The sequence below is a fragment of the Bacillus rossius genome, chromosome 1 (assembly GCF_032445375.1).
Source record: "Bacillus rossius redtenbacheri isolate Brsri chromosome 1, Brsri_v3, whole genome shotgun sequence".
Taxonomy (NCBI): domain Eukaryota; kingdom Metazoa; phylum Arthropoda; class Insecta; order Phasmatodea; family Bacillidae; genus Bacillus; species Bacillus rossius.
This window is the reverse complement of record NC_086330.1, coordinates 84407761-84428181: the sequence shown is the minus strand read 5'-3', so window position 1 is coordinate 84428181 and position 20421 is coordinate 84407761. Positions and strand designations below refer to the sequence as shown.

At 39.9% G+C, this 20421-nt stretch overlaps 1 protein-coding gene across 1 annotated transcript in view; it reads right to left on the bottom strand.

Moving 5' to 3' along the window:
* LOC134538782 (uncharacterized) overlaps nt 1–11240 on the bottom strand; it is a 62186-nt gene extending 50946 nt beyond the window's left edge. Inside the window, exons 1-4 of the mRNA XM_063380277.1 lie at nt 11025–11240; nt 5055–5113; nt 2297–2441; nt 54–167 (exon numbers count right to left, since the gene is read on the bottom strand). Of these exons, the coding sequence (XP_063236347.1) occupies nt 54–167; nt 2297–2441; nt 5055–5104 (309 nt within the window). The 5' untranslated portion in view covers nt 5105–5113; nt 11025–11240. The remainder of the gene's footprint in view (nt 1–53; nt 168–2296; nt 2442–5054; nt 5114–11024) is intronic.
* Between the last annotated feature and the right edge of the window lie 9181 nt (nt 11241–20421).

Sequence of the window (20421 nt, the reverse complement as noted above, 5' to 3'; positions counted from 1 at the left end):
CACTAAAAAAGCAATATTGGCACAGAACTAGGTGGTGCAAACACCCCTCCTACCTGGTAGCAGGTGAAGATGCTGGGTCCACAGCACAGAGGCAGCGCCGTGATCTGCACGCATGAGGTGTGCTCAGAGGGCCTCAGCACCAGCACGGAGACTAGCTCTCCCCTGCCCTGCACACCATGAGCTCACAGCCACTGTGCAAACAACTGCACACACGCAAGAACAATACTTTGACCAGCAGCAGCTAGCACCCAGCAATGCCAATCCGGGCCACTTACCACATCAGAAAATAAATCATTATTGAATGAAAATACTGAAGCAATAGGCACGCCTCTAAACATGTTTTGTACTAATTTTCTGTTCTACTGGAACGCATCAATGGTGCGTGCCATGTATATGCAACGGCCTGGTGCAGAGTTTTCGCTGTGGCGCGAGAGAGAGTTCCGGTTGAGACCTGCTAGAGGCAACAGGTACGGGAGAGGTGCTTCCGAAGCTACTTTGCAAGTTACCACTGGACCTGGGTGGCAGAGGAAGCCAACACGACTACAACATCGTGGTTGACATTTGGAGTCTGCCCGCAAGACCTGCAACTTGCAAAGTAAAATCGCCCCTGTATATGGCCCCTAATTTTGTCAAGACAGACTGCTGTTCTTTAACATAATAATTTGTAAATGTAACTGTGAAATATGACCCACCTAGAAAATACGAAATACACCTATCCGTCACTTAGCATGACTAATTTGTTCCTAAAAATGTGAGTGTTACTCTAAATCGCGTATTCTGAAGCATTAGTTTCCATACATAGCAAGGCTAATTTATTTAATGTGTTCCAAAATTATGTAGGAAATATACTTTACGTAATATAAATGCATTGAATAATACTCAAATATAAATACGTCACGCCATTTATCTTTATATGCCTACCATCGCACTTTGTATGACAAATACGACACCGCGTAACGGGAGATATGTGGTTATGTACATTATCGTCAGTCGGCTGGCTGATTTGCCCGCCCGGACGTGACCTTCAACTCACGTCGCGTACCTTTCCAAACCATACTTTACTGACAGTGAAACCGTAATTACTGTCCGGATATTTACATATTAATTTTTCAAAAATTAAAGTGCTTCTTTGCATATCACCACCTGGTTCACACCAATCCTGTCAGGCCAATGATTATTTTTTTTCACTGCAAGGTTCATTTAACAATTTTTTCCACGTGAATCATCTGTTCATTTCTGTTCCGGTATCTAATGTCAAATATATTCCCGCTAGTACAACAAACAGCATCAGACTTATATAAACTTATGGTAGAGTCTTTATTTTGTACGATTGTGCGCACAGTAAACTAAAGTGCAACCAAAATAAGTGTGGCCTTCATGACAATCTGCGTGCTGTAATACGTACTTCTAGTTTTGTCTCAAATACTTGAACACGATGCATTATTATTTATGAGTGATCAAGCACGTATAGTTACCGGCAGCTGAATGGGCAGACGTTGCTTTTGTTTGAGTGAATTCCCTGCCACTGGCTAGACTGAGTTAACGGCCCCTGGCCAGGCAACAATGTTACGGAACGGCGGCATACACGCATTTGTCCTTTACATTCCATAGCAGCAATTTAACTTGACATAGCTGATGTTTGTACAACAGCCGATAGCGTTAGACAGACCTGCATGCGCATCTCTTCCCCCCTTGTTTGCTAACTGTATCCCCGGCACATCTGTTGTTTACAGAAGTTGAAACAAACTTCGTGGCGTCGTGCTTGACTTTTTTTTGCCTGCCGAGATTTTGTGCTAACTGAAATTTACAGACATGCTAGTCAAGACCGGGGCAGTAAAATTCACATTACGCTAAATGAATCCGCGCAATCGGAATACGTGCTAAGTGAGGGATAGGTGTACTGTAATGAAATAAAAACTGACAGTAACGATAACCTCCGAGAAAATTAAAAATACTGGCAGCGCAGTAATAAACATGGTAGCCAAGGTTAACAGCCGGAATCTTACCGAAAAAAATCTGTACGCAAGTAGATCAATTGGTGCGGGATTAAATAATGTGTAAAACCATAAAAGCAAGATTAAGATACCTCACTGTAATTAGACACTTTAAAACATACAAAGAAATTACCTAAGTTATCAAAATAGAAAAATTTAAAAAACTTTGTAAAATTTGTTAAATTTAATTTTTTTTTTTATTTACGAGAATTATATCACAAGCAATTTGTAAAGTGAGTACTGTTAAAAGTTAAAAGACACAGCCTGCACAACCGCTATCATAAGACGGCACACGAGCTCACCTTCATCCGGCGCAGGTGACAGCGCAGGTTAGTCACACTGTAACACTCTCCGACGCTCAGTCCTGGCATCCAGTCACTCTCCACCTCAAGGAACAAATCCCCGTAGCGTGGCGACTCAAACTGCAGAAGCACAGTGGGCTCCGGCCTGTAACCAACCACGTAACTCTTAACCTTCACGGCTCTTCTAGCGATGCAAGGGTCAATCACTCACACTGACTTACAAACACCTAATTTTGTGAAATGTAGTTTGCAACTCACTATGATCCTCGGAAGTCCTGTTTATGTAAAAACCTTCCTAAGAAAAACCATGCTAATAAACCTCAACTTTGCTTCTGTAAATACCTGAACTGCAGCGTAACACTGTGTTAACGCAACGTGAAGTCCCTCCTCTCTCTGCACAGCAGGTCAAACACTCATAGTTCCCTCTCCGCTAAGGGTTGCTATCCTGTGACTGATGTGTAGTGCTGTTTATTCCACGCTCCCGAGAGCAGAGCCTGATTCCTACCTTCAGCCACATATGGTATCACTTAGGAACAGTTTCATTCAAACAAGATACTATTACGCTGATCACATATCACTATGCGGTAAGGTTAAGCAAGCTACTTTAAATAACTATTACGTACAAAACTAGATGTTTCAGATGTAGGAATTTTCCCTGTTTGCTGAATACCTATGCGTGTAAAGCTTATTTTCCCACAGATATGAAACTGAAGGCAGGTTCAAAAGCCAGCAATTAGAAACAAGAAGTTTTTTAGGTTTGCATGAATACTATATTTTTGATATAAAACGAATATAAAATCTAATGTTCAAAATATTACAAAGTCAAATCGCATTGCGAATATTGTTCTCAGCGAAGCTGTATTACACTTGTTTCACAAAATAAACTATTGGAGTAAAAAAAGAATAGTTTAACATTTGTGATGTTGAAACTGATTAAATTATTAGCCAATTGTGCCATATATAACATCATTCAATAAAAATTATAAAATAACAATGTATAATATTAACACTGAGCATTCATAATAGCAAATGGAGTGCTTCTCTTTTTTTTAGGTAACCAACTTTATTCAAGCAAAACATATACAACACAAAAAAAAATTGTTTCAAAAGTCAATCTTAAGCTTTCAATATTTTAAAGCTTTGCAAAAAACACCTAGCTTCACAAAAAAACACAAAGCTCTGCATCACAACCAAAGCTTAAAACAAATAGCAAATTTCCTGGCGAAGTCCAATTGAATATTAAAAAGAGCTATGATTGTTTCGCTTAGTCGAAGCTTCGCACAAGCCTAGAGATTTTATGTGATATTAAACAACTTCAAAAATATAGCAAAGATAAAGCAAACCTGTCAAATTTGGGAATACATAAAAACCCCAAAAGTTCCATTAGGGTCAAGTGGAGTAAATGAAGCCACATTTTGACATAGTTGGTGTTTGAACTCAATTTTCCAAGTTATTATTGCAAGCAGGTGTTTAATTGGCTTTCACAGACACAGTGTTTTTTATTGTACATGGTTTTTTTCCAGAAATATTTGTTTTTCATTATGTCACTTGGCTGTATATATATCTAATACAGGAAAAATTGGTAAACACGAAACACCAAAACATAATAGACTTAAACTAATTTATTACAGTAAGGCTACAAATTAATACTGGAAAAAATTTTTTCTCATAGTGCTCAAAAAAAATATCTGTTTCACGACTCATTAGCTAAAATAAACGTCTCATGAAAAATATATTAAATTTGCACAAACATATTTACAGGATCATTTTGCATCAGTGTTTAATATTAGAGACAGTATAAGTAATGCCAATTAATTAATCTAATAGCCAGGTTGCATAATACTCAATCAACAAGTTGTCATTTAAGCACGGCTGTAATTTCACAGGAACTTCTGCGCAGAAAGATGTATATATGTTTTGACTGTTGTGAACATTGTTTTAGCTGCATCTAATAGTAGAGTTTAGGGGCAAATGATAACAACATTGAATTGTTCAGCCAAGTACGTTCAATGAAACTGATGAGTAACATGAACACAAACATGAATATTTTTTAATGCTGGATAAAACAACTGATCCTATTCAATAAAGCAAAGCTGAGTGCCTTCCAAGCTCTGACAGCAATACTGTTCCCCGTATCCAGGTAATGCTAATGCTACAAGCTTGCAATTCCAAAATTCCCTGACATTTACAGCTTTTCCAGATCTGAATCGACAATTTTCTCTGATCTTTCAGATACAAATTATCAGCAGTTCACTTGGTGTTTCTTTTTACCGGAAAAAGAAGTATGTGCTCTCAAACGTGACCCTTAGCTAAATTAACGCCATTTTAGATGGATACATATGTTTGTATACAATTGCATTAGATCCAACTAAAGCTAATGAATGTAGACTATCGAACTTGTATGTAAGCATCCAGAAATTAGTAAACCCCCTTTATGTTAACAGTAAAAAAAAAACAGGGTTTCAGGATAAGAAAAATTCAAAAAAGTTTGTGATTAGTAAACGTTTGAGCAGTTTTTGAGGAGGTGCCTGAACATTGTCGGAAATTGTATTTTTGGTTCAATTTTGCTGTCACAAGAAAAAATTACAGAACTATAGGTGATTTCCTGGACTTTTCCAGGTATTTCCTGACCATTTTAATTTCCCTGACTTTTCACTATTTCACCGGTTTTCTATGTAACTGTACGTAAATACCAAGCAAAACAAGGCGCGATGCCTCAGACTACCGGCTTCTAGAGACAGATGGGAGAGCCACTCACGTTTTGAACACCATGCTCTTGGCCACCAGCTTGCCCTCCACTCTCTTCATAGTTCCGGCCTGCAACACAGTCAAACAGCCACACAGTTACACACAGTCACACAGTGACCAGGGCACAGCTCAACTTCCAGCTCGAGAGATCTCCCAGCCACCTCGAACTGGAGCTAGGTTGCATAGCTTTCAATATAACGGTTTGAAATTTATCCTTTTACAGAAGAGTCTTTGATTAACGGAGGTTCTGTTTCATCCAAGCTGACCTAAAGCACCATTACCAGCAGAGACAGTTATATCATTTGCTTGAGGACATGTTGTCGAAAGCCTAAAGAAAATTAACCTCAGAGATGTAATTTACAGTCTGAGCAAATCATGGAATGACATAAAAGAATCTACATAGAATTAATGCTGGAAAAACATCAGCCTGAAAAATGATACCACTGGCAAAGACAATTTTCTTATTATAACCGTTATCTGAGATTGAAAAAAATGGGCAAATTGAAAAAATTCAAACTAAATTAATTGACATAATAAATCAAAAATTTCGGAATTTAAAACAGATTTTCACTCTATAATGGGATGTTTAAGAACAAGAAGGAAAACTTTAGATGCAAAGTTTGTAAGCAACTGCTTGAAACACACATTAGTTTGCAATTACTTTAATGAAAATACTGTCCTCAAAGTTCCTATTTTTAATCAACGCTATCATACTCTCTTGGTTACATTAGCAAGATATTTTATACAGATAACTAAATAATTTTAAAAAAATTGATGGTATTATTTCCCATATTTGAAAAAGTCAATGTTTTTTTTATTACATGCTCACAATAATCTACTTTAGATAATAAACAACAGATATTAATTTCCAATTTTTAACACAACTAACTTATTTATTTGTTATTACCTACTTCTGTACTGTCCAGTAATTATCTTCAGAGTTATTAGTTGTGTAAAAGAAAATGTATTATCTATATTATATTGTACTGTAATAAATTGTTTCATACTGACTTAATTATTCACTTATGATTAAAATTTTTTACTTCTTGTTTTATGTTATGTTGTATGGCTTTATTGTCTGTTTTTCTCTGTTTTTTTTAAGTTTTTTTTATGTAATCTGTTTTATCATTTTTTTTTGTCCTTGTGTGTTATTATGTATGGTGTCTACCACTTTGGTCTAACACTGCTGGTAAATATGTCACAACTTCTAAAAAAATAAATAAATTTTGCTTATTCCATGTTGCTGTGGTCCGTATTAACTTGGTTAGTCAAGACTACTTTACTTACCTAATATAACTTTTGTGCACTTCAATGCACTGCTTTGCATGCTACACTGATAAAGTGATAAGTTACTAAAGATCGGTTGTTGTCAACATACTTTCACCTCACTCGCGGGAGATGGCAGCAGGGGCGTAGCCAGGGGGGGGGGGGGGGGGGGGGGTTAGGGGTTCAAACCCCCCCCCCCCCCCTTAGCACCAAATCTTTAATTAATTTCTTATTCATCACTCAAACAAATTTCATATTAAAATTAATAAAAAATTTACCATTACAATATTTAAATTAAAAACCGAAAACTGCTAAAATAGCACTATTTTACACCTTAAAATCCAAATTTTCCCGGGGGAGGACCCCCGGACCCCCCGCTTTAATACGGGAGCCATGCTTCTTAACACCCCCCGCCCCCATATACAAATCCTGGTTACGCCACTGGCTGGCAGGTCCAGGAAGTTAGCACCTTAACCCCTTAGAGGATAGCAATGCCATCACCATGGATTCTTAATCAGTTAGCCATGTTGCAGATCACAAGGGACCATGCTGGGTTGCTCACCTCCCCTCACTGCAATCCAGGTTAGATTCCCAGCGGGGGTCAACACCAACGTTCAACGAGGGTTTTCACAGTGTGATACCATTTTCCCCACACATTCATTCTGTATTCATTCTTATCTAGTCACTTTTTCTTCAAATATTGACGAGATATTGGGATTGGGGCTTATTTCCGTCAGTCACTCTTAAGGTGGGTATCCGTAAGTTGCAAACGACTGTAACAAAGCACCGTTGTGTTGCCAAAATGTGCCTATGTGGACGAGATGCGCTGCAGAATTGTAGTGTCACAACTTGACACGAAGATACGCAACGGCTCAATCCATCATTTGTCAGTCTTTTGCCATCACATCAAAGAAAGGTATGTCTCAACGAAAGAACCAGTGTGGATGAGTGCGTGTCATTCTTTTTCATTTTTTGGCGCAATTGAACACAGAAAAAAAAATTAGAATTCCATCAAATGCATTCTTGTAAAGTTCTTGTAGAGTCCACTCACTGCCTGAAACTTCAAATCAGACAACAATCTCAACTACCGTAGAGCTCCCTACTTAAAAATACTTTTGAAATCCACGAGGTAACTTTTTTGTCTTTCTTCTTTCAGGTGAGAGGTGAATAAAAATGAAGGCTGCCACTGCAAGTTGACCTAACCTCATGGCTACTGATAAACTGCCCTTCTGTGCCTATGGGATGTAACATTTGTTTTTGATACAGATATACTGTAATGGATGAATGGCACGATGGGAATTCCAACGTCGTTGCACTTTGTCGTGTCAATGGTTATACATAACGATGACACGCAATTGATAACATGCAACATATGGATACCCACCTTTAGATTACAATTTACAGCTGAATAAAATGGGCCAAGCTATAAAAAAATTACAATTTAAATGGACTAATGTGGCTATTATTTTGCTGTAGCAGCTCGCATGACACTAAAATACTGTATAATCCCTAGCGATTATAAAACAGTAGATTTCATTTTATATTGAAATTAATTTGCAAAACTATGCTTCTAAATTAGGAAAACTATCAAAAAATATATATAATTAGTGAGATAAGTGCAGCCACATTATGACATTGGTGGGTTTTGAACTATATTTGCCAAGTTGTTATTGCAAGCAAATTAAAGAAATTAGGCATGCATTCTCAGTGTTTAGTTGGCATTCAGGGATACTTATTGTTTTTATTGTACACTTCATTATCCAGAAATTGGTATTTGCATATGTTGCTTGGCGGTGTATACCCATACATGAAAAATTGGTGAATACAAAAATATTATTGACTATTATCTTCCAGTAGTAAGGCAAGTAAAAATACAGACATCAATAAATATTAAAAGTTAACGGAACACTATAAAAACACAAAAAACTGTTCCTGTAGTTTCTAGCAATAACAACACACACAATTCAGTCGAGAATTCCTCATCCACCCTCACCTAACAACTTTTGAGTGTTGGAGATATCAGAACTGAATTTCACTTGTGAATTCTTGCCCTAAGAATTTCAAGCTAAGCAACACCCACTCTTTCAGTTACAATACATTTTTTTAGTAGCTTCACATTAATGTTCATTGAATTCACACATCGAACATCACAGAAATTATGACAGCCAGCAAAAGCTCACATGTTCCTTGGAACTTATAAGATAAGAAATCATGAAATTAAAACATTGTGGTAGACATAAACAGTTCAGAAACAAAAACCTTAATACATGAAAAGATCCTAGACATAACAAAAACTTGTGATATGACAATTAATTATGATCGTAAATTGAATACGATAGACAGAATTTCCACGAGACCTGACATAATTTGTTTGTATTGTGATAATAAAGTTTTTGTTTGACCAGGATATTTTGATATACCACATTGATATACTAAATTAAAACAGTATAATTATCTACCACAGGACTAATATACCTATACAGAATCATGCGTGATATGGAACTTTTTACACCAAGTGTAACTAGGAATTCCTTGTTCATTTGTTTGATTAGTTTCTCATTAAATTATTCCAACTTGTCCTGGGCTGTATCTTGGCCATACTTAGTTCTTGTACGTTCTCTCCTGGCACCCTTTCTGTCTCGCCTCCAGAAATGCAACTGGGGCTCCCCTGGGTTTACAAGTTTGAGGCCGGAAACAACTCCTCGCAGACATATTTTACCTTCGAGACATCTTGGCCTCTTTCTTCCCCCATCGCGAGACCCAGAGAGCCTACCCACGGCTCCTGCTTTTTGAACAATGTCTATTTGAAGATTCAAATCTGGTGCACAGTGCAAACAGAGTTGAACCTCCTTACAAAAAGCACCTTAGAGATGGGGGTAGAACCTTACACAGACACCTAGAGCTGCAGTTTACTTAGTTGCTGGAGGAGAAGTTACATGGGTAGTTTTCTTACGTTGCAGATTTCCCGTGAATAAAATAATAAAACTCTGAAAATTGTGTTTTTCAGTAATACAGGTGTTCCTTGTTTTAACCTGAAAACAGCATTCATAATTTCCTACAGGTTTCTGAGAAATTACTGTTTATTGTTTACATTACAAAGCCTTTGGATTGATGTGGCCGCCACCATTTTGTGCTTTAATTGTGTTGCAGATCCTGTAGTTCTCCAGATATAAAAACGTATATATTTTGTATTTGGTTTTTGTTAGGCAATGTAAAAGTAAATAAATTAAAAAAAAAAACAAATTATATGAATCCCGGTTGTGCAGCCAAACCCAAACATCAACCCTTCACAAGGATGTTTTTGGCAGTATATTACTTGTTACATGCGATAACATGTAACCTGATGTACAAAATGAATGATGTTTGATACAAGTAATGAAAATTCCTTTTTTACATCAGGTTAAGTGCTATCGTACGTAACAAGTCGGAACTTCGCGCCTCCATACTACTAAAAAAATTCCTGTTAAAGGTTAACACTTTTACATGCACAGTAGGGATTACATAATAATTTCCTAAATTTTTATTTACCTTCCATTGTATCACATACATATATTTATAGAGAGAGCCACAAGATAAAGTTGCTACGCTAAAGTACGATGGCGATGGCCGGATCACTGCACAGGCTAACTGATGTAACCTATCAACTGTAATTTCACAGAAAATAGTAAGAATTTAGAAATTCCGTTTTCAGGATAAATAGAGGAACGTCTTAAGTGTTTGAAAAAATCATTTTCATATATATTTTTGTATTATTTCCAGAAAAGCTGCGACATAAGAAAATTAACGTTACATGCCTATATCTCTTCCTATTGGTGATACAGACCAGTGTGAAAAGGTAATATGTAAATGTATGAAAGAGAAATTGACAGGCTGAAGTGATGAAAAGAGGCAGAATGGTTTCAGGCGAGGGTATTCTTGTAAACACAGATGGCTTTGTGCAAGTATGTGCTAGAAGCAGTGTTGGCAGGGAAGCCAGTTGATTCTTGCTTCATCGATTTTGAAAAGGCATTCGACTAGGTGCCACATGGCTAGCAACAAGAAGGTATAGAAGAATGATGAGATATTTCTTGCAGAATGGAAAGCTGAGTGTTAGGGTAGGAAATTAAAGTTCTGGGATTGGGATTTCTATGTCACAGGTCTAGCAAGTATGTGTTCTGGGAGTATGCATGTACGACATTACATATTAGAACAAAAACAGGAAAGCCCTCCTTTTCTGTGCCAGGTACATGTTGACAAAGGCATGCATAAGTTTATGATTGAAGGGAAGTGCCACCCACCATGGTGACGCCCAATGTTTGGGTAACACCTCAGAATATTGGCTATATCTAGATATAGTGTGTATAAAAACTTAGGTAAAAAATGGTCGTGTTAGGTAAGATACAGTATAAAACCGTAAAATATAAATATTTTAAAATTTTTACAATGATTTTACATATATTATTAATGTAGCTGACTTCCCCCTAATCAACCTTTCACTAGTTCGCATTCAACTAATTCCCAGAAGCCGATACTCTTAGGTTTTATAATAATATGAACTATATTAACCATAGGTATCCGAGTTATTACATAAGAAGTATACCCACGTATAAAGCATTGACCGGGTGACAAGTGTAATTAATTAAAAAATAATACTCTGAAAAAAAAAAGGAGCAAAAGTAACTGAGTTTATTTTAAAAAAATACGAACAAAAAAGATCATCAAACTCATTATTTACTTATCGTCAATCTATTTTCATCAGGGGAAGCCTTCTTTTCACAGACGAAGAGCCAAAACCCGGAGTTCATGCTTTTTTTCCGTATCTTTAATGTAGCTATCCTAACCAAATCAACCGTCCACAATGTTTTAAAGTATTTACAATGTAACTGCTAACCTAACCTAATTGACCATTAGTATCCGTTTATCAACACCGCCATATTTATTTACAAAGAACAAAAAAAAACGATTGGGAGTTTGGCTCTCTCGTCTGTGAAAAGAAGGCTTCCCTCTCAACAGTTGGTCAACTTCCATAATGTATATGCGAAACAGCAACAATAATCAACCATGATGGTTTCCAAGAAAAAACCTCTAGACAAAAAAAGCCACCATAGACATTTTAAAAGCAGAGCTCTTTATTAACAATAAAAATGAAGTCTTATCACTACGATATTTATAAAGATACTTAATATGATAAAAAATGCAACAAGAAAACCTTTCTGCAAATGCATTGAACATCAACAGCGTGAGTAGGAAATAAACACATTTTAGGGCCAAAATAAAGAACCTATTGACGCCGCCGTCGGTGCTCCCTCTGAGAGCACAGGCCGTTATGTGTCCTCAACACCCGAATCAGGACAAGTGTAACGAACACACCCGCGCGTGCCAGGTAGAATAGATTAAGGCAGTGCACCGAACGACAGGACGCTAGTCACGGCCGGCTATGTTGTGCGAGTGCCCGGCCAGGTGTGGCAATTCGCAATCTGAACATAGTGCACATGCAATTATAATTAAGATAATTAACTAAAACTTTTTATGGGTATTTAATATTCTTAAATAATAAATTCATTTTGATGTAAATGCTTTTGTGTCACAAAACTGGCCGTCACCATCTTCCCGCGCACCGTAACTTTCCGCGGGAAATCGAGCCCTCCCTGGCCAGGTTGCCAGGGAGAGTAGTTAATCGCCATCCAGCACTCACCAGGGCCGGCAGCTCCGCGCACGTGGAGCCTTCACTTCTCGCGCCAAAACCAGCAAGTAGATTCCATAGGTAAAAATCTAAATCCATTTTAATCCGCTCCACGGCTGGCCCTACATCGACCGTGCGAAGTGTCGCGCGGTCTGTAACTAAGTATGTGTGGTTCAGTCATGAGCTGTTTCTCTTAATAAGTAATTCTTATCGTTTTTGGGCAGCACACCGATGTGCCTGCGCTTCACGCCATAATTCCTCCGTCAGGAGATTTGAACTTTGCACACGCGGGGCGGCATTGTGCCAAACGCGAACAGTGACTTACTAACGAATCAGTTCCTGCGGTCGCGAGTGAGTTTTCGTGCCCCGGTACCAACGCACCTGCGCCCAGCATTACGTGGCCCCACACAACTACGAGGATGGACTTTAATCTGAGCAGTGTACCTGTATCAGATTCTTTCCGACCTACGGGACGTTTCCATGTCAGACTCTTTTCCCCGGTATCAATGTTAGCATTAGTTTCAGCCATCAGCCACGTGTTTCTATGTAATTCCAATGTTTCATCTAAGTCATTAATTAATTAATTAATTAATTGAAGTGCCGTCGTCCGGGGTCTCGGGCTCGAGTCCCGGTGCGGCTCCTAGCGGGAATGGCTGTTGTCGATGTAGTGTTTCCGGGTGGGCGCCAGACTAGCTCTGTTTCTAGTCGATAGGTGGGTCGTGGGGTCGATTGCCCTGCGTGGCCCACTAGGATCGTCGGCGGTGTTGCGTGGGATATGAGGAGTTCCCTACTTGGCGGTGGTTGGGAGTCATATGGTTAATTGATTAGGCGCTGAAGCAGTGCAACAAATGACATGCGTCGTTTATTCATGCGACTGTGGTTTTGGTGTAATACCGCTGATTACACACCATGTCGTACAGAGGGTGACGTCACACAATACAGAAGTTACACAATTACATAAAGTTAGTATAAAAAGTTACGTAATAAAGGTGTGACACAAGTCTACAAAAAATGTTATGTGATGGTGCGTTGCACAAATTTACTGAATGTTACGTGGTGGCACGTCGCACAAGTTTACTAAAAAATGTTCCAGGTTCAAGGCGTCGCACAAGATTACTAATTATTACATATTAGCATGGCACTAGGCGGTTCTGAGCCTGGTTACTCAAAAGAGGGGTGAGGGCGATTGGAGGCAGCCAATCCCGTATATCAATGTCTCGAGGCGGTGTTCGCGTCCACTGTAGCGGAGCGCGGACCGCAGCTAAATTCGTCCAAGTTCACTTACGGGGTGGTGTCAGCGCCGGAGCGACTGGTTTTAGTTCAAGTTCTGTGGTTCGGGAGGCGGCCCGTGCCGTCTACTGAAACTACCCCGCAGACCAAGTGTGGTGCAGGGGGTTTTAAAAGTTATGCGGCCGGATTAAGCCCTGGACGGAAAATTGGACCGGGTACACACGAAGAGATAAGTAAAAAGAGGTTTCGAGGAAGTGACTATAATTACCAGAAGTGAGTTCAATGCAGACAATGGATGCTGTCTCTCCGTGGGACGTGCGTCCGCCCCGGTCCACGAGTCGCGCTGTACTGACGTGGTGTCATGGCGTCCGGCCGAGGCTTGGTGTCCCTCGCGACGGGTTGACCTCATTACGTTAGTTTCTAATGTGACACGTTAATAAGAGATTTTAAGGGCGCTAAATTCCTACATTAATTATTAAGGCTAAATTAACATCACTCGCCCCTTCTACAAATTGGAGTTAGTATGTTTACGAATTATGTCCTTTAAATTATACGTCACACCAGCGACTGTTCGTCTCTTGCCGGACTGCTCTGGTGGGGGTTAATAACGAACACAAGGGGTTAATAATTATGTCACATGATTAATTAACTAATCTAGGCAGAAGGCCGCCAGGGGGACACTCACACACGTATCGATGTATTTACACACGTGAGTGCCCGGGCACTCCTACGTCGATCTTTCGTTAATCAACTTTTAATTTATACGTAATATTGTTTAATATTCTGTGTTTGTTTTTGCAACGTGGTCGGCTGTAATGTCGGTCTGTTTATTAGGGGGCCGGGTTCTACCTTGGTTGCTGGTGGCTCGCCTGATTCGGGTGGGCAATGGCTAGGGGCGCGTTCCGTTAGCGGGTTGAATACTGGCGGTTGCAGGTCGGGCTTTAGGGTGGCCTTCGGTCGGACGACGTCAGAAGTATTCCTTTGTTTCACCGTCCGGAGTATTTTATCCACAACCTCCAGACATGCCACGCGCCTTCATCGCCACTACTACTAATCTCAGGGTAGCCTGCAACCCTCGGTGGGGTATTTCCAGGGAATTCTGCAAACCGTGAATCAATACCGCCATTCGAGGTCTGTGTGTACAGAGATGAGAAGGTAAACGATGATACGGCCAGTTACGGGATGGCATCACTATTTAAAAATTCAATGCAATCAAACTAAGAAATGTGTTGACGCCACTCCCGCTGCCTGTCTAAGTGTTATAAGTACTTATTAATTTGAAAAGTGATCTCAGGGGCATCAACTGAGGTTCGGCCTCGTGGCTGCAGGCAGGAGCACGTCGCGGTTCGAAATCTACCCAGCTGTTCAGGCCACCCAGGATGTCTTATAAATAAATGGTAAACAGACTGACACGACACTGCACTTCATTAAGAACCGTTACACACACTGGTCCAAGTACTGGCCACATCTGTTGTATGACCGCCGCGGCACGCGAATCTCTATGCGTAACCGATGCGTGCGACCAGAATAGGTGGCAAATTAGTATGTGCGGACTTATATAGTGGCCGTTATCAACGTGAAAGATGCGGCGGATAGTCACAGAGCTACTATGTTGCAATAGCTTATGCAGACATTGGCGTTAACACATAAAACAGCACATACAACTGAATGTTCTAAAGTTATTCGCAATCTAACCTGTTGCAAAACATTAAAGTCCCGAAAAGTACGTAGGCCCGGTTAGATGAAAGTATTTAAGTTAAAGTTAATTATTAAACAGTTATTACGTAGTTAGATTGCACGTTAAAGGTTACACCTTTAAATAAGATGAAAGTTAGATACGTAAATTAACGAGTAAAAACTCGACACACGTGGCTGGCTAGGAGGCTTCGACGATAATGATTACTTGGCTTCGAAGCCGAAAAACTGCGTAACTCATTTATGTTGTCCTTAAACTCTGGACATGAAAATTACGTAATAAATGCAAAACTCCCTGTTGGGATAAAATGATTAGTTAACGAGTCGCACGAAAAGACGTGCGACTGAGTGGGGTCGGCGCAGAGCTGGTAAAAGGATTTGAAGAACTTACACTATTGCTGAGACTTGGATGTGGCGCAAAATCTGAAGGCTCTGCGTTCGCGGAGCGACCGACCCCTGCGAGCTCCCGACGTTAACTGGCGCGAGAGCACCCTGCGACCTCGTGCCGAGACACGTGAAGCGCGGGAAAACAGCTCTGACCAGTTTTGGACTTAAATGACATATTTCACAATATATGATTATTGAACATTTGGACATAATTTCCCTTGAATTAATTATCTTTTAATTGTTATTAATTTGGTTGTTTTTGATTTAAAAGAATAATTACTGATTTAGTTTAGCGCATTGTCACACCCGGCCGGGCGCTGTAATCGACTTGGTGTTCGTCCCGGTGCACTTTCACCCACTCGGCGGACATCACGCTCGGGCGTGTTCGATGCACTTAAGAGTAAGTGTTGCTGTGACATAACAGCCTGTGCGAACCAGAGGGAGCACCGGCGGTTGGCGTCAAATGTTTACGTCTAGTTGTTTATCATCTATGGCCTAATGTCCACATTTGGGGAAGCCTTCATTTCACAAACGAGAGGGCGACACCCGAAGTTCCCTGAAGTTCATGCTCGCTTTTTTTTCCATTCTATCTCATTGTATAAACCGGTGTGGCATTAAATTTTGCGGTCGATTAGGATAGGTTAGCTACATTATAAATACTTTAAAACATTGTGGATGGTTGGTTATTTTAGGTAGGTTAGCTACATTAAAAATACTGTAAAATCATTTTATGGTTGCTTAGCAAATAAATTTTTAATATGTAGCTATCCAGGGCTAGGAAACTGTTTACGTGATTTCACAGTATCTTTAATGTAGCTATCCTAACCAAATAAACCGTTCACAATGTTTTAAAGTATTTATAATGTAGCTAACCCACCCTTTTACAATGAACAAAGAAACCGAAGATGCACGATCAGACGTTTGGCTCTCTTTTCTTTGAAAAGTTGGCTTCCCCCACATTTGAGGACATCAGGAAAATATGTTTTCTACAATATTGGTAGGGTTGAGAATTTTTACACAATTTTTCCTTGCTACTAAAAAGTTCTCTCTATCGTGCGAACTTTACTGTTAGAGTAATTTTGATGACAAATGTTGTTGGGCCTCAAGAAGATATGCTTTTAGCTACATACCATATATAACTTTACCAAGGTTGAAATGTAATATAATAAAGGATACTAGTAGTATATAACAGGGGCTACTAGATCAGGCGCCAGGCGCTGGATTGTGATTGTCGGTCCGCCATCTTGGATTGTGATGTCACGGCGGCCATCTTGGATGAGCGTAATGGGACACAGCGTAACGGGACATAACATAATGGGACAAGTAGATAATGGTGGCCATCTTGGATCCGCCATTTTGGATGACATAATTTTGTTTTCTCGAACTTTCCGGTGTTGTGTTTTCCGCCATTTTTAATTATGATGTCACCATTGCAAATTTTGTTACGGTCGCCATCTTTAAAATCTTTATTTATTATCCGATTTTAATGAAATTTTTAAAAAAATTATAAACAAATTAAATAATAAAATTTCAAAGTTAAAAAAACATACATTTACAACACAGAGCTTGGAGTCCTCAGTTCTAACCCGACGAGTGCAAAAAAAAAATGGTGACCGATCCTTCCCTCACAGTGGCTGCTGGCATACTGACCCCCACCACTTATGTCAAAGTATATATATATCGTCACCTAGTATGATGTCATGTCCGCCATCTTGAAAATCCATAATTTTTATGTTAGAAAATCAGGAAAAAATTTAAAAATCATTAAAAAAATTAACCACTCGAATTAAATCACAAAAATCTTTAGAAATACCGTTGCACTTTTCGTTACGGCAGCCATCTTGGAATCGTGTAATTATTTAGCTAGAAATTCGGGAAAAATTCCAAAATTTATTAAATAAATTTACAATCAATATACTGATTGATCCGGTCAGTTCCTGTCCCTGGTTCTATCTTTGGTTGATGCAAAATATATTAATGTTATTTAAAAAATAATAATTTCAGGAAACCATGTTCAACATTCTTAAAGATACTTTAAATCCTCTACTACCATCATCCTATCAGACATCAAGACCACCATACTGGAAATTCGTAATTGTAATGCTAGAGATTCGGGAAAAAGTTCAAAATTCATTAAATAAATATGTAATTCATATACTGATTGATTAGATCGACTAAGGTCCTTGGTTCGATCCCTGGCCGATACAAAACAACTTTAATTTTAAAAGAGTACCACTAAAGTGACAGGTTTGAAAAAATAAAAACACTGCAAGTTCTTTAAAAAAAACTTTTATTACATACATTCTACAATACTACAAGTACAAAAAAAAACACAGACAAATTACTAAAGTTTTGTGGATGTCTCGATTCAAACAATCTTCTTATTGTACAGAATAAGTCTTTTACATGTCCGTAAATGTATATTCAGTTTATCAGGTCGACATATTGGTACACCACAATTTTCACACAAAGACGAATTATCGACTTCATTAAAAGGACAGTGATATATTTCGTGTCGTTGTGCACATTGAATATTTGCTAATGTTTTGTTTCAAAATACACAGCTTGATTCCGATGAATGTACAGCCAGTCTATCACAATTCCTGAGGTGCCGTTTTAAACTACCATAGAGTATAAACTTGCTTAAACATCTGTTGCACTGATATTTAATGCGTTCAGAGTTATTACTACAATTGTGTATTACATAATCCTGTAATTTCAAGTTTTTGATCTTCTCACAGTACGTACAGTTGGGTGATGGAACACCGTTGGATGCTCCTTCCTTCAGCAATGACACGGGTACTGTTGACAACCATTGTAACACTGCTGAAATGTATACTTCTGAAGCCTTTGAGCTCTGCTCTGTGGAAGATGTTGCAATCCCCTGTTGTGCTGAGAGAGTAGGTGTAGCTGTAGGCGACGTTGTCATCGAGCTCTGCACTGTTGATGGTAGACCTTCAATCCAGGTTGGTGTATTTAGTGGTAATGATGCCATCGAGTTCTCAAGAATAGCTAGATACCGGTCTATTATGTTATACAAGTCTAACTATACGATCCGTTCATCACCGCAGCCAGAGACGGACTGAAGTCCATATTTTTTTTTTCCTAACCTAAATTAAAACTAAGTGTGTTTGGGAGGGGTCTGGATTAGGGACAGACTCTAAGTGCGTCTCAGGCCGAAGCCTATACGCTCTAATCATGCAGGGGTTAGCCATGCGGGAGAGGGTGCATGCATCGTGTGCTAGGAGGGGGATTGGCCAGCCATGGCAGCGATTGGCGCCATGACTAACTCCCCTCACTGACTATTCTAGACTAAAACTAGATAAGTTGGGCCCAGGTAAAACCTGCATAGACACAGGGAAAACCCTGGGCACTTACATGCGGGATGCAGAAATTTCATGCATTAATTACATGCGGGTTGGCTACGGGAATAGAAGGATGGCTCAGGAAGAAGAGTTGGAAGAGTAGAAAATATCTACTAAGCAAGGGCGGGCACTTGGACATTTTTGTCCGCATTTGGGTGTTTGGTCATGACTGGTTTTTAGGGGGCGACTTCGTCGTTTCCCGCCAGGCTGCCAGCCAGCCAGGTGAGCTGAAAGAAAAGAAAGGTACATCTTACAACTATAAGTTATATGGCCGCAGCACCCAGGTTGCCCCAGTTACCACGGCCATGTATGCCCGACACATTGTGCTGCCAGCCTGGGCATGTCAATCATTGGCTAGTCCAATGTTGATTATTTGCACCGCAGGACGTGGTCAGGCACATGGTCGGACACCTATTCTTCGATAGTGAGTCTGCTCACTTAATAATTAAGAAATAAACATTTCTATGAGAGTGGGGAATTTGTGTGTTGGTGTATTCATTAGGGCCCCGCTGGGCCAAAAATTAATTAGGACCCCGCTGGGCCAAAAATTCATTAGAGCCCCGCTGGGCCAAATCGCAGGTGTGTCGCCCTGGTTGGGGGGGGGGGGGGGGGGGGATTTAATTCCGTCACAATGTGCTGCCAGCCTGAGCATGTCAATCATTGGCTAGTCCAATGTTGCATATTTGCACTCCAGGACGTGGTCAGGCACATGTTCAGAATTTTATTACTTAATGCTAATATTAGGACTTAAAGTTATGTCTTAAAAATAAAATGCTTAATACTAAGTCTGGAGCTGCCAGAAATACGAGTGTAAAAACTGCGCGATTCTTAAGCAGAATTTTCTCGCCAGTCCGCAACCGCGCTGTTGGGGTCAAGCCTCGGCTGAGCGCAGGTGCGCTGTGATTGGCCGGAGCCTCCAGCCAATCACGGGCCACTACGGTGGTCGATGCACCAGGATGGATTTCGGGCGTTTGTATTTTTGTGTTTCGTCGGGATCATAATTTCCGAGTGAGGAAATATGCGGATTTAAACTATTTACGCATTTATCGTAAAAAGTTTGTGTTGTACGAGTGTAAAAGTCTTGCAAAGTCTCTGACTCGGTTTCACGATGCAATGCTTCTACAGGGCAGTATCGTAGGGCGTCTGTGGCGATTCGAATGCACCTATTCTGAATCCGCTGCAGTTTTATTAGGTGTGTGGGGGCAGCTGTTGCCCAGACTGGGGCTGCATATGTAATTATTGGGCGTATTAGAGCATTGTACAGCAGTAGGCCGGTTTTAACCTTGCTGCCGCATCGTTTACTCATTACTGGGTAGAGTGCACTGATCCTAGCCTGCGCTTGTGCTCTCCTAGTGTCAATGTGATTGTGCCAGAGTAGTTTCCTATCCATGTGAACACCTAGATATTTCACTACATCCTTATGCGGTATTTGTTCGTCAAACAAACGTATTTGCGGCCTGTGTTCTACAGGCGAGAGATTTTTACGAGTAAATACAATAATCTCTGATTTCGTTGTATTTACTTTTATACGCCAAGTCATGCACCATTGTTCGAACTCAGTGAGCGCGACTTGCAGTCTGTTGGTAGCTAGCTGGAGGTTGTGGGACCTGCTATACAGCACTGTGTCATCTGCATAACAGCCCAGCTTTACTAGTCGGTGTGCGGGGCGTGGCATGTCACTGACATATACATTAAATAGCACAGGGCCTAAGATGCTTCCCTGTGGAACACCTGCTCTTATTTGTTTTAGGTCAGATAGAGCTCCTTCAGTA